Consider the following 14,285-nt stretch of genomic DNA (forward strand, 5'->3'; position numbering starts at 1 on the left):
AAACTATTTCCTATTAAATGTGGATTTTTTTTTCTACTTAGCAGAGGAAAAGGTAGTTTAAAGATTTTTTTTCCTTATGACCTCTCTTCAGATTCCTTGCCACTGATGTAGACCTCACTCTCACTCTTTGGTTTTCTTTCTTTCTTTGCATTTCACACTGAGTACTTTCTTGTGCGTGTGCAATTTGGGAACGTGTGAAATGTAAGAATTTTTCTTCTGGCAGATTTTGAAACTAAAGTGATTGGATATTTTCAAAATTCCATTAAGAAGTCTCAGATTTCATGGTCTCAGAGAATGAGGTTTTTGGTAAATGACAGTATTTAATTTTAACATTTTTTAAAACTTTTTGCATTTTATTATCTTGTTCAATAGAACACAATCAACAAAAAGTCAATACTTGTTTAGATTGAAAAATCAAAATATGTGATATAAACTTGAAAATACTAACACTAGTTTGTTCCAAAAGGGTCAGAGTAGCATTTCTAGTTGTTTCTTTTTTTTTGTTTTTCAATATTTGTAAAATGCAGCTGAAGTTGACCTGGCTTTGTAGCATGTTGTGATTTTTTTTTTTAAGTACATGTACCAGTGATACACCTTTATTTAAATGTCTGAGTACAGGTTCAGTTTGAAATGCCTGTTGCTCTCCCTGTGAGGTATGGAAATCAGTTCACATGTTTTGTACAAAACAGAGAGTGAGCCTGGTTGTCCAGATGCCATCCTGTTATTGCCAAGACTTTCAGTATAAGTACAACTTGTCCATTGAAAAAATAATGGATTGATATTTGATTTTTTGAATTCTGTCCAAGATGAACAGGAGTTACCACTTCACAGTATGCTCTCATGAGTTGTGATTTATATTGTGAAATTTATTTTTTTTCTTACTAGGACAATTGCCCTCTTCTGTTCAACCCTCGCCAGTTTGATTATGACAAGGATGAAGTTGGTGACCGCTGTGATAATTGCCCCTATGTGCACAACCCTGCTCAGATTGACACAGACAACAATGGGGAGGGTGACTCATGTGCTGTGGACATTGATGGAGATGGTATGATTTCACTCTTGAGAATTAGGTGCTGTTCCACAAGTGCACTTTGCTTTATGTACAGTTAGATGGGCTACTTGATTTTCTACATGGAATAAAATTTGGTCTAGGAGCTCAAAAATATAGGAGAAGACAGAGAAGGCTGAGGTTCATCTGCCCTGTGTAGTATAGTTGCCTAAATGACTACTATTAATATTACTAAAGAATAAATCACAGCAAGTCTTTATCAGTGTAATCTTAAAAAATATTTTCTTATTCTGTGTTCCAAAGTAATCAGGGTCTAACGTGACATTTCTGTTGATTTTTCCTTTTTCTTTTAGGGAGGGAAAAGAACATCAGAACATTCACACAGATCAGACAATATCCATAGTAAAGTAATCTGCTTTTCTATGAATGTATCAGTAAGCAAAACTGATAGTAATCCAAATACACATTTTTGGATGTCTTAAAATATTGTTAAAAGTGCTTATTTCCTCAACCAGTACATTCCTGTATAACCCAAATTTGATCAGAATTAAGATGGGGAAAATGCACTTAATATATTGTTCAAAATCACATCCCTGTGGCATTTCAAATGTGTGAGGGTACAGAAATAGTAAAAGTTGAAGAAATCTAGATTTGGGTTTTCCTCAATGTTTTAAACATTTGGATGCTTATCTGACTAGCTTCTGAACATTCTGTTCTCTCATCCTCCTTCTGATCATCAGGTTCATACTAGTACTCATGGTAGTTCTGCATTTGAACAAAATTCCAATCATATGCTATTGGCTGAAAGATCATACAAATATACAGGGACCATGCAACACAGGGGAGTGTCCTTGTATCTTTCCCAGACAGATATGCCAACATGTGTTTGTTTCTTTTCATCTTATAATTTTGAAGTAGATTGTTGGTTTTGTAATGAGGTTTCCTGGGGAGGAACAGTTTCTTTTGAAAATTTGGCACACTATACAATTAATGGTGCACATCTTCTGGTAAAATTAGGTTATTTAATGCTGACGCAACTGAATGTTAATACAGTTGCTTCTATACAAAAGTCCAGAAGTTTGAACCTAATACAGGTATGCATTCTATGCCATTTCTTAGAGTGGGAGAATAAAATCCAAACTATTTAAAAAATATATATACCCTACCCCTTTACCTGTTATTCTATGAAAAGGACTAAATTCTTAAGACATGGTCAGCTCTTATTCTTCCATAGGAAAATATGTACAGAAAACTTTGTCAAAATAAGAAAAATGGAATTGATACCATAATTTTTTTCTAATTTTGTAACATTCTCTTTCTAACAATGAAGTTGTAGCAACCAGAAAGCTTATGAACCCCTTAAGAGGCTTGTTTCCATACTGATGACTCCTACAGTCTATGGTTGACTGTGTTGGATGTTGTATCATTTTGATTTTTTAATATTTCATTGTTTTTTTTCCCCCTAGACATTTTTAATGAACGAGATAATTGCCCTTACGTCTACAACACAGACCAGAGTGATACAGATGGTGATGGAGTTGGTGATCAGTGTGATAATTGTCCATTGATGCATAATCCAGATCAGGTAAATGATTAAAACAGTTTCTGTAATGGTAGCATCAGAGCAAGGGCAGAGAAAAGAGCACAGGAATTGCTATCAGTCCCTGTACTGGACAGCTGAAGAGGTGGATCTGTATTGCTCACTTTCACATCTCATGTTGTGAGATCCCTTTGTATCAGATGAAAGGGAAGCACAGTGATGATTGCTTTAATCCATCTGCAAATAAAGCCCTGCCCTGTAAATATGCTGGAGATCTTACCCACTGATAGAAGAAGTAGCCATACTAGCTTGAAGATATGCTTATGCTTTAAGCACGGTTGTCACTGTGGTATTGGTCACTACAGAAGCCCTTGAAGAGAAGTGTTGAATAGTTAAGTACCAAGCTGTACTTTTGTATCGAGTAAAAAGAATAAATTTGCTCTGTACAATTCTTTTTTTGGGGTAGACTGATGCAGATAATGACCTTGTTGGTGACCAGTGTGACAATAATGAGGACATAGACGAAGATGGCCACCAGAACAACCAGGATAACTGCCCTTACATCCCCAACGCTAACCAGGCTGACCACGATCAGGATGGCAAAGGAGATGCCTGTGATCCTGATGATGACAATGATGGTATCCCAGATGACAGAGACAACTGCCGCCTCAGATACAACCCTGAGCAGGAGGACTCAGATGGTAAGAACAAGGTCATATGAATATAATTTAGCTCTTAGTTTCTGATTTTGACCTTGCAGTACTAACATCTGGTGGAGAGAGACTCCATATCAAACCGAGCTGCTTTTGATGTTTGAGACACCATGAAATTTGATGGAACTGAGCTGGTCAGTTTGGTCAAGGGTTAGAGCATTAGGAAACACCTTAGACAGGAGCCCAAACACACTCAAAAAATGAAAACACAAAAAATGAAGAGTGACCTGTTTCACTTTCAAAACAAGTTGCCATTTGAAAATTAAAATGGAAAAAATATGGTTTACTGCTGTTTTTTTTTTGAAAACCAGACTATTTCTTCAGGATTTTTAAGTTTAAAAGTATTGTTAATTTTTAATTTTTTTAAATGGACTCCTGAGCAGCAGTTAGCAAATTTTCTTTGCAAACTGCTTTAAATATGTCTCAATACACGTCACAGTTAAAAAATGGATATATAATTGCTCTCTTTTCAATTTTTTTGATAAAATGTTGTTGTTCATCTCAAACAGTCCTTCTCTGTGCTTGGCATTATTTAAATAATGAAATAGAGATGGTTTCACAACTCTAATTTTAATTTTGAAAATGTTTATAATCCTTTGAAAACCACCAAATATGTTTACAAAAATGACCCTTGTGATGAATGCAGGTGAGCAATTTCTCTTCCAAGTTATACGACTTACTGGAGCCATACCATGGCTGTGCTGTAGAAATTGAAAGCAGAATTTATTTCCTACACAATATATTTTTGGGTATATTTAGAAAGATAAAATGCTGAGCCTTGTCTGAAGTTTCCTTGTCCAGGAAGCTTCTGGTTGGTAGTCAGTAGTAACTCTTAATTTATATAATTTATATATGTATATAACCTTTCAATCCTATAATATGTGTCCAGAATATCTTGTACTTGCCAGTCCCTGGAATAGCCCCTTAATTTCATAAATCCAGAATAAGGGTGATCCCAAGCTGAGGTAGTCTAAGTCATCCATTACTTGGTTCTTGTAAAGGAAACTACATTGATGTATGGATTAACAATTCAGAAAACACATATATTTAATCAGTTTAGCCAGCTCATCACTGTCATTAGCAGCAGGCCCAAGAGAAGTCTTGGAAAAGGGATAAATGAAGCCAAAATTTGCTCCCATGCTCTTGAAGATGTGTTTTAGCATATCAGGATGAGGCCCTGGAGAGAGCTGTTGGATGTGACTGGATAAACAAACACTTTGTAACTTTCTTTGACAGGGAATGAATGTTGTCATCATCAACTCACTACCAAATGAACATCAGCTGGACTTTTTGTGAATAATTAGATTCTTCTGCAAATTATCTCTTTGATTTGGCAAAGGAAACAAAATAGAAAATTTCTCCAATTTCTCTTTTCTCCTGTGAGTGCTAAGACAAACAGGTGGAAGAACACACAGCTGGTCAGGATTTGGAGTTGTCTATGGCAGATATGCAGGGTGGAAAATGTGGCCATTTTACCATGTATCTGATCTGCAGAGCGCCCTGAGATGCAGGACATTTCAATTTTCTCTATTTACTCTTTTCTTTTTGGCTGTTGCCTAAAACTCATTCTGCTTTCTGTCTGAAAGCTCCATACTTGGTTAATGCTGTGTTGGTTAGTCATGGTAACATGGCTTTCCATTTTTCTGTGAAACATCTAGTAGTGGGTTAGTATTGAATGAGCTGGGTCGCTGCTATTTCCCCCTGTGTTAATTCCAATGTTCTTAGGGCAATCATAAAACACTGGGTAAAAAAAACCAAGCAGATGCTTTGCTATATGAGGATAGAAACAAATTAGTTGGCAGCACTGGTTTTGCATTAGTACTCAGTGTAATATCCACTGTCATAAAAGTTAGAACCATTTGGGAATTTGTTTCTATACTTGTCTACCCAAGGTTTTCTACATTATTTTCAGGTTTTTGTGCTATTGTATGCCATGGAATAGTAGAGTTATTGGCCATGAGCTTTTTTATAGAGGCCTCCTTGTGCTTCTTGCTGTTTAAGGCAAGTCACATCTCCTGGTTTCCATTAATATTATACATAAACTAAGAAAATAATTTTTCATTCTTCTAAAATAGAGTGTAGTAAAAGCATTGAACAGAAGCACAACTAAAGATGAGCTGTAATTTTTTGTTTTCTAAATAACTTCCTGTAATTCATATAACAAAACTCAATTTTTTTCATTCCTCTGAGAGTAGTCCATTTAAATGCAGTGCTGCCTTCTTTTTTCATGCATTTTTCTGAAGTTTTTTATAAATCAATTTGGTTTATAAAAAACATACTGCATCAGAAAAATGCACTTGTATGCACTTGTATGCACTTGTATGCATGCACACAAGTGGAAGAGTGTATGCATATTTACTGCAACACTCTTCCTCCTTTCTCTTGTGACACATTTGCAATCTGAAGCATCTTGGATTGTTTCAGGAAGACTCTTAGGACAATGATAAGAGTCTGAAAAAAGTTTTAATATCATCAGTAGTATATAAAGATTTAGTAATGTGTGGAAGATTAAGATTTTAATGCTATTCTTTGAATTGATTTGCACAGAACATATTAAAAATGTGATGTTGTGTCTACATCTGGAACAAATCAAACTGAAAATGTAATGCAAGCATTAGTGAATTGCATCGACATAGCAAACTTCCAGCTTTTCCCACCCTCATTCCAAAGTGGTGTATAGACTGGGGCTGATAAATTGCTAACAATTGCCTCTGCTTATTCACATTGCTTACAGGTGATGGCAGAGGTGATATTTGCAAAGATGATTTTGACAATGACAACGTTCCAGATATTTATGATGTGTGCCCTGAAAACAATGCCATCAGTGAAACTGACTTCAGAAAGTTCCAGATGGTCCCTCTGGACCCCAAGGGAACAGCTCAGATTGATCCCAACTGGGTTATTCGCCACCAAGGCAAGGAACTGGTGCAGACTGCTAACTCTGATCCTGGAATAGCTGTAGGTGAGTATCAGATGTGAGTCATCATCTTTGGAAAAGTAACCAGTGGTTCTGTGATAAGGAAAGTGGGGGGAAAAAAGGTAGATAATTGCATCTCTTTGGTGCTGCAAACTTTGGACTAACCACAGAGCCAGTGTATACACCCAAAGTATAAACAGCTAAATGCTGCCTGCATTTGTTGTCCATTCATCTCATCGCTGACTGTAACATACATAAAATACACAATAGAAAAAAGTTATATTAGTATAGTATCTGCTGTCTTCAATGCCCCCTGTAAGCAACATATTTCTCTCCAGAAGTCTCCATGCAGGCAAGTGTAGTTAGCTCCTCTTCTGCAGGTAAGGAAACTTGAGAAATACCACTTATATCTCCTATCAAAATTCAGGATGTAGCTGTACAATGTACAAGAGCTGTAGCTCTTGGGTGTGTGTAACGGGACCCAGCATTGTAACGCAGTGGTTTGTCTCTGTTGTCCTCTCCAGGCTATGATGAGTTCAGCTCTGTTGACTTCAGCGGGACGTTCTATGTTAACACAGACCGTGACGATGACTATGCTGGCTTTGTGTTTGGCTACCAGTCCAGCAGTCGATTCTATGTCCTGATGTGGAAGCAGGTCACTCAGACCTATTGGGAGGACAAACCCACCAGGGCTTATGGCTATTCTGGTGTGTCGCTCAAAGTAGTGAATTCAACAACTGGTACTGGTGAACACTTACGAAATGCTCTCTGGCACACAGGAAACACTCCTGGACAGGTGAGGGATTAAAAACTTCAGGACAACAGTGCATGACTAATGTTTTGAAAATGAGGGACATGTTTCAGAAAGAATTTCCTTTTGCACCTCAATTTTTGTGGATGTTTATCAGTTTTTCTTTAATTCCTTTATTAATAGTGTCAATAGTAGCATATACACTGTATTTCAAAGAAAATCACATGTATAAAAGGAAAGATGAGGTGTGATTAAAAGGAAAATGAGAGAGTTGTCTCAGTTATGCACAAATCCTTTGTTACTTCTGTATTGGCGCTTGCTTCTTTGGTGTTCCAGCTTTTTTGAATTATACATGGTTTAGAGTACAGTAACCAGAGGCAGAAAAAGAGAAAAGACATTTTAAAAAAGAGAGAAAACTGCAGCTGTTCCAAATATAAGTAGTGTTCCAATGGAAGAAACTTGTGCGTTTTGGAAATTAGGTTAGTAGGGCTTCATATGTGGATAGGAATTGACAGGACTGATACTGAGTGGAAGTTTTCAAGGAGTAGCCACATGCAGTAACATCTGTGCAGGCTGCAGTTCCTCTCCATCACTGGAGGCACTCATGCAGCCATCAACCCTGTCAGCCTGGTTGTGTGTATGTGAAAACCTGAAGAGTTCCAGAAGCATTTGGACAGTACTCCTGGACACATAATGTGACTCTTGGGGGTGATCCTTTGCATGGCCAAGAGTTGGATTTAATGATCCTTGTGGGTCTCTTCCAATTTGGCTGATTTTGTGGCATCATAAGGGAAGTCAAGCTTTGATGCTGTAATGATCTTCAATGACTCTAGCTATGAAACTGCAGATGAATAACTGATCAACAATTTAAGACAGAAATTCCTATTACTCTTACCCCAGAAAAGAAGTCTTTTGATGATACAGTCAAATGTTAGACTACTTTCGATTTCAGTCTCTGCAGAAAACAAGATTTGGCAGTTATGTGGTGGACGTAGAGTTACTGGGGCATGGTGTGTTTCTAATAAGGCATTTGTATTTCTGCTGTAGGTGCGTACTTTGTGGCACGATCCCAAGAACATTGGCTGGAAAGATTATACTGCTTACAGGTGGCATTTGATTCACAGGCCTAAAACAGGATTAATAAAGTAAGAAATATTTCCTCTACATTTTCTAGTAGCAGTGCTTTTGTCTCTGATTTAAAAGCTATATTACCAGTTTCATTGTTGTTTCTGATAATTTTGTTACTTGTGTGACAATTTGCCCAACATTTTGGGAACATTTTGTTATCTTCGGAATAAGTTATTTTCCTTTTCAGATGTATTTAATTTAGGCTGAATGGTTCAATATTTACATCAGCTAAATACCCTTAATTAAAAAAAAAAAAAAAAAAAGAAAGAGAACTTTCTCAATAGCTTTTCTGAAAAGAGACCAAAAATTTCTGAGCAAAACTCAAAGCAAGATTAGAACATGAGATTGCTCTTCAGCCTGTGGAATTTCAGTGAATGAAAATAATTATAAACATGAGCATTGCCTCAGGGAAGTAGGCCAAGGGCCTGTCTACTTCAACATCCTGTCTCCCGTAGTGGCTTAAACAAGACACTGCAGAAGTGGCCATGAGCACATCTGTAATGCACACAAGGAGCTGTGGCAAATCTCTTTCTGTGGAGCCCAGCTGTTTAGCTGATATTCCAAAGACTGAGCATTAACTGCCCGTGTCAGTTTTATCTTCTTCTAACTGCTGGAGCTGTAAAGGATATTTTTCATGGGGTAGAGTCAGACCTTACCTCAAAAGGTCTTGCTCCTGCTTATGTGCAGGGGGTTTTCATTTCTCTGTGGAAGACCAAGTGTAGACAAATTAGGACAGACTAAGTTACTCCTCTCTTTCCAAGAAACAGGTTTCTTTATGCTTCAGTGCATTGCAGTGCAAAGAATTGACATAGGTCAGAAAGAAATGATTTTTTTCATTCATGTTGCTGTTACCTGTAACCTCCTTTGCAGAGTCTACATAGTGTCAGACAAAAGATGTTACCACTGGTATCCCATTAGATCAATCTAGCATGGCAAATTCACTGGTTTGGGACATTAAATTCCTTCATACTTTAGGGTGTTCTGATAGAAAATAAATTAAATTTTTCACTAACGTAGTCATGAAACAATTTAATTTGTACAGAAATATCAATTCCATATGAATATGATCAGAGCTATGTAATTTTTTGGTGGATTGAATGAACTCTTAGAATCTTCCCATATGTTTTGGGTTCTTGATGTTTTGAGAATTATATTAAATAGGATTATATGAACATGAAAATCTGTCATTTTTTATTGTTCTTTTCAGCATCCATTAAGTACTTTGTGCACTTTTCAGGAAACAGAACACTTTATTACAAGTGCTGGACATGCATTTCTGTTTAAACAGAAATCTGCCCCTACCTAACCTCTGATATCTAGAAAGCTGCTCAAGTGTTTCCATCCTCACGTGAAGCCATCCTTCTGTGTGCAATTAATGTACTGTCAGTTGAAGCAGGACAATAATCCCTGCCTCCAAAGACCTGTCTAATAAACAAACTATAGAGTAAATTCTCATTTTGCCCAGGAGACTGAGAGCCTAAAAATGTGGACTATCTCATGGTATCCCAGGAGAAGTAGAGGATGCAAATTTGCAGAAATGCAGTCTCTTTGATAAAGAAGGAAAATTAAGTGCTGACTTTCAAGGTCTTTTGTCTCCAGGGTGGATGCCTGAAATATTTAAAAAAACCCTCCCAAAACAAACAAACAAAAAGCTCTCTTTTTCCAATTTAATATTAGTCTAGCTGTTTGTGTCCAAATCATTCCAGCTTTCATTATGCTCTTAAAATGTCTGAAATTGACAGACATTTTTCAGCATGTTTCCAATTAATGTTTTGTTTGACTCTAAAGGGATGGTTCTTCTAATTTTTGGTGTTGGCCCTTGCACCTAAAGATAAATAAATCAGCTGTTCACACAGCTGCAAAGACAGTTTTGATCAGTGATGTGACAAGGTTGTGTGCTAACCCCTGAGTTCATTGGGACAGGGGCTTATCAGTGAATGCTAGTACATGACATAGTTCATTCCAGGAGACATGGCTGTTCTAAATAAAGAACTGGGAAATCTTTTGCAGATGGTGTGCATAAAATCACTTAAGGAGTAGCCCCACTGCTTCTGATTAGTGTGTTATGGCTGCCAGCCAGGTGGGTGTAAGACAGAGATGAGAAGTGATCCCTGCAATGAGGCTGGGTTTTCTGGTGCCTTGTCAAAATTAATTCTGTTCTAGTTTTTAGAGACTGTTACCAGCTCTTGCACTGGACACTGTTTTAGCCTCTTTGTTTAATTTATGTTCTTCTTTGCAGAGTTCTGGTTTATGAAGGGAAACAAGTCATGGTGGATTCTGGACCAATCTATGATACAACTTTTGCTGGTGGACGCTTAGGTCTCTTTGTCTTCTCTCAAGAGATGGTCTATTTCTCTGACCTCAAATATGAATGCAGAGGTTAGTTACAAAAAAACGTCTGCAAGATGCTTAAGCCTTTCATAACTTGTGGAGCAAGCACAAAGTGTCTAAATGAAAAGTATCCTCTAAATGAAAAGCAATCTGTAATATTGTAGCATGGCGTAAACATTTGGTGAAATTCCATGAATGCCCCTTGCCCCTTGAGTAATCTCAATTTGAATAATAAACCCCAGATGTTTAATACTATCCACCTGGAAAAAATGAGCTAGAAATTTCTGAGAAAGACTTTCTTAGAATTCTGTCTGTATATCCACTATCCTCTGTAGGCTATTTCAATGTGTCCTGCAGGCAGAGATACTTCTGCATCACCCTTCTTTCAAGAGGCATGGAAAAGAGAGCAGATACTTTTTAATGACTGTCTGTAATGCCTTGTCTGAAATGTTTTGAAATACAGAAAATGCTTTTCCAGGTTTTCTTGTATACAATTTTGTATATACATTTAGATACACAGCTGCACATACACACACTTGTCTCTCTCTATATGTAGGCACGTGCGTTTTTATATAAATGTCCTCCCATTTGTAGGAAAATGAAGAACAGAAAGCATTGTGCTGCATCTCTTTAGTGTGTCATGGTGGAGTTCTTGTGTGATTGACTGCCTAACCAAAAAAAAACCCAACCACAATTAATATATATTTTCCCTGTTTCTTTCAGATGCTTGAGCAACGGTTGCTGCATTACCAGCAAAGTACTGTAGATGCTATGCAACCCAGACACCTCAGTACACCCTGGTACGCCTAGTTTCTATTTTTGTGTACCTCCTGCCTTCTCTCCTCCATGCTCCACTCTCCAGAATCCTTCCAGCTGCCAGGAGTGCTTCAGCCACCCTTCCACCCAAGTGCCTTCTCACTGCCAGGACTAATGAAACCTAAAAGTGAACGTCGGACCCACCACTGAAGCAAAAGCAGATTGATACATTAGAACACTTTTGTAGAGTGAAAACTTAGCAAAATTTGTTTACTTGTCTTTTTTAAGGAATGACGTTTACATATAAAAATGTAATTGCTTTATGTATTTATATATATGGAGAAAATGAGGAGGGAATGATGATTACCAGTTGTTATGTTTAAGTGAGGAAAAATGTGTCTTAAATTTTTGGGTGTATGGTTGACACTTCCTTGCTTTGATCAAGACTGGACTTCAGTAACACAGAGCTTCTGGGTCTAATTTTAGCAAAGTAATGGAGAGCCACACCAACAGTGAAAATTATTTTGGATATTAAAGATCAATTATAAACATTTCTTGATTCAAAAAGGTGCTTAGTTTATAAGGACACTCTTAGTAACACTCTTTAAAATTATTATTGGTAGGACTGTCAAATTTGCAGCCTAAAACATTCTTTAGTAGGGGCTTTATTTAGACCAAACAGAATTGAACTAGAAACTTCTATGTGAAAGAGAAGAGTGATTAATTTAAACACCTGAAGCTATCACTGTTGTCTGACTTAAAAAAAATTATTTCCAGTTGCCCTGTTTTCATCATATTCTGCATTGCCTTGTAATAAAGAATATACCATGACTATGTGGAGCAAACTGAACCTGAACCACTCTTCCACCTCTGCTGCAAAAAGCACTTTGACATCCTGAATCCTGATGTGGGTTTTTGAAAAGGTGGCAATGCCACCATTACTTAGTTTGGTAACATATGAATTTAAGGTTCCATTTATAAATATTTTGTTAGTATTTATTGTGATTATCACACCAAGCTGCCTTCTCTGATAATTGGTTTTAAAGCGTATAATCCATCAATAATACATTCACAAATAACATTTTAAAGCTATTTTTGAAAGTGTATCACAATATGTAGATATTGTATAAGCATGGCCTACACTTAAGTATAGTTCCATGGGTTATAGTCATGTATACTTTAAAGTTAAATGAATAATAATAAGGAATTTACAAATGGAACCTTAATATATATCCAGTTACCCTAATTTTAATGTTTTTGTATTGTTACGTATGTCTGCTGTATATAGAACTTCTTAAATGATGCTGAAGGGGTACCAGTGTTTATAAACAGATACAACAGTTACTCAGATAAACAATAGTATAGACATTTTTAACATTTTTGTTTTGTTTAAGATATATGAGCTTTGTTCACAAAAAGAACACAGGCTGGTATAATTTTATTCATAGATGGGATACCTGAAGAAGAGTACAGTACCTCTGCCTTCTTCTAGGGCACAGTGAGCTAAATGTCAAATCAACTTTTTCTCCCTTGAAATAGATTTTGTGACTATATTCATTAGAAAGGAATCAACAGTTGCTGGCTTTATTGCACATTTTATAGTATTCATATTATCAAATATTTTTTTTATTTTATTTCAGTTTGTTTTGTTGCTGGTTTTTCTTTTGTTTTGTTTTTTTTGTTTGTTTTGTTTTGTTTTTCTCACAAATCCTCTTCATGAGGTTTTGAAATATTCCAGTTTCTTTTGGTGTTTCAAATGGCATCCCCAAGTTCCAAGCAGAAGGGAGGATGACTTCATTAAATGTAATGAGTAATGGCTGTGTAGGGTTTTTTGTTTTGTCCGAGAGAGACATCACTTTAGGAATGAAGATGTTAATATTTGGACTGTATCATAATTTTCCTATTCTATGTAAATTATTTATGATGGGGTTTTTTATTTCTTTCTTTTTTTTTTTTTTCCTTGCAAGTGTGTGTGAGCGAGTGAGATTTAAATTTCCTTTTGTTTTGCCAAAGATTGTAAATAACTATTTATTTGTTTACAAGGACAGACATTTATCAATTGATGTCCTGATTCATTTAGTCAGATCCTCATTTTTATATATATATTTTAAGAAATTAATAATAGGAAATAAACTGTAAAAAGGTTTTATAATCCAAAATCTCTTTACCTTTTTTATAGTTACAGTTTTTCTTTAAAGAAAATATTCCATTCTGCTAAGCCCTTAGTTAAGCCTCTTGCCTTGCTGTAAACCAGTTCATTTCAAGCAAATCAGTTCATTTCAAGGAAATCTGTTGCTTTGCCAAAAAATCACTCACTGTCTTTTAAGACCGTAAACAACAGGTTTCCTAGTATCTCTGACAAGACATCATTCCCATGATGTCTTTATCTGGCAAACAATCACAAGTTTTATTTATAGCATTGTGAATGAGAAATTTTGGTCCTGCTTCTCTGTATTGTGTCTTGGCCCATGTGTTTGAACAAATATATCTTATTTTGCAACTGCTCCTTCTGGGTCCCATCTGAGTCATTGGGATTCATTGGTGTGAGTGGGGAGTGCCTTCCTGCTGGAGAACTTCAGAAACCAGTGAGTCATCACAATTGAAAGAGAATAAAATACAAGAAAATACTTCTTAGCAAGAGACATCTTTCCTATGAGTATAAATTACTGAACAGGGAGGAGAATTTTGATTGGATTAGGAAAAATAAGAATGCCCAGCATGTCAAATTACCAGTTCTAACTTTTCTTGGCCTTACAACTATCCCAGCTTTTTAGTTTCCTTGGCTTTTGATTTTGATTTTTTGAACATTACACAAGAAAGCCATGTACTTTCCAGTACGTTTTTGATAACTCCTTTAAAAGAATACAAACCTTCAGTCTTGTAGAAAGCTGCAGGGATATCAATGATTGACATTATCGAGCTAATAGAGTGATCAAGAACTTGTTTTCCACTTTCTCAAGAGTTATGTAAAACTCTGATATGGACCTTCATGAGAATTTTGAACATGAGTACTTATTTATGATTCAATGGGAAAAAATCTTTTCATGGCACCAAACAACCCCCCACAAAACCAAAAACAGGGAAATAAAATGACTGGAAATGTGTGAAAACATAACAGCAGCACTTTAGCACTAGTACAG

General features: G+C 36.3%; 1 protein-coding gene across 1 annotated transcript in view; it reads left to right on the top strand.

Moving 5' to 3' along the window:
* Positions 1 to 13,649, top strand: part of THBS2 (thrombospondin 2) — a 31,433-nt gene extending 17,784 nt beyond the window's left edge. Inside the window, exons 14-21 of the mRNA XM_066315797.1 lie at positions 886 to 1,045; positions 2,476 to 2,594; positions 3,016 to 3,250; positions 5,997 to 6,224; positions 6,704 to 6,975; positions 7,978 to 8,075; positions 10,298 to 10,437; positions 11,113 to 13,649. Of these exons, the coding sequence (XP_066171894.1) occupies positions 886 to 1,045; positions 2,476 to 2,594; positions 3,016 to 3,250; positions 5,997 to 6,224; positions 6,704 to 6,975; positions 7,978 to 8,075; positions 10,298 to 10,437; positions 11,113 to 11,120 (1,260 nt within the window). The 3' untranslated portion in view covers positions 11,121 to 13,649. The remainder of the gene's footprint in view (positions 1 to 885; positions 1,046 to 2,475; positions 2,595 to 3,015; positions 3,251 to 5,996; positions 6,225 to 6,703; positions 6,976 to 7,977; positions 8,076 to 10,297; positions 10,438 to 11,112) is intronic.
* Positions 13,650 to 14,285: the final 636 nt, after the last annotated feature.

Source organism: Sylvia atricapilla, chromosome 3, assembly GCF_009819655.1.
Source record: "Sylvia atricapilla isolate bSylAtr1 chromosome 3, bSylAtr1.pri, whole genome shotgun sequence".
NCBI lineage: Eukaryota > Metazoa > Chordata > Aves > Passeriformes > Sylviidae > Sylvia > Sylvia atricapilla.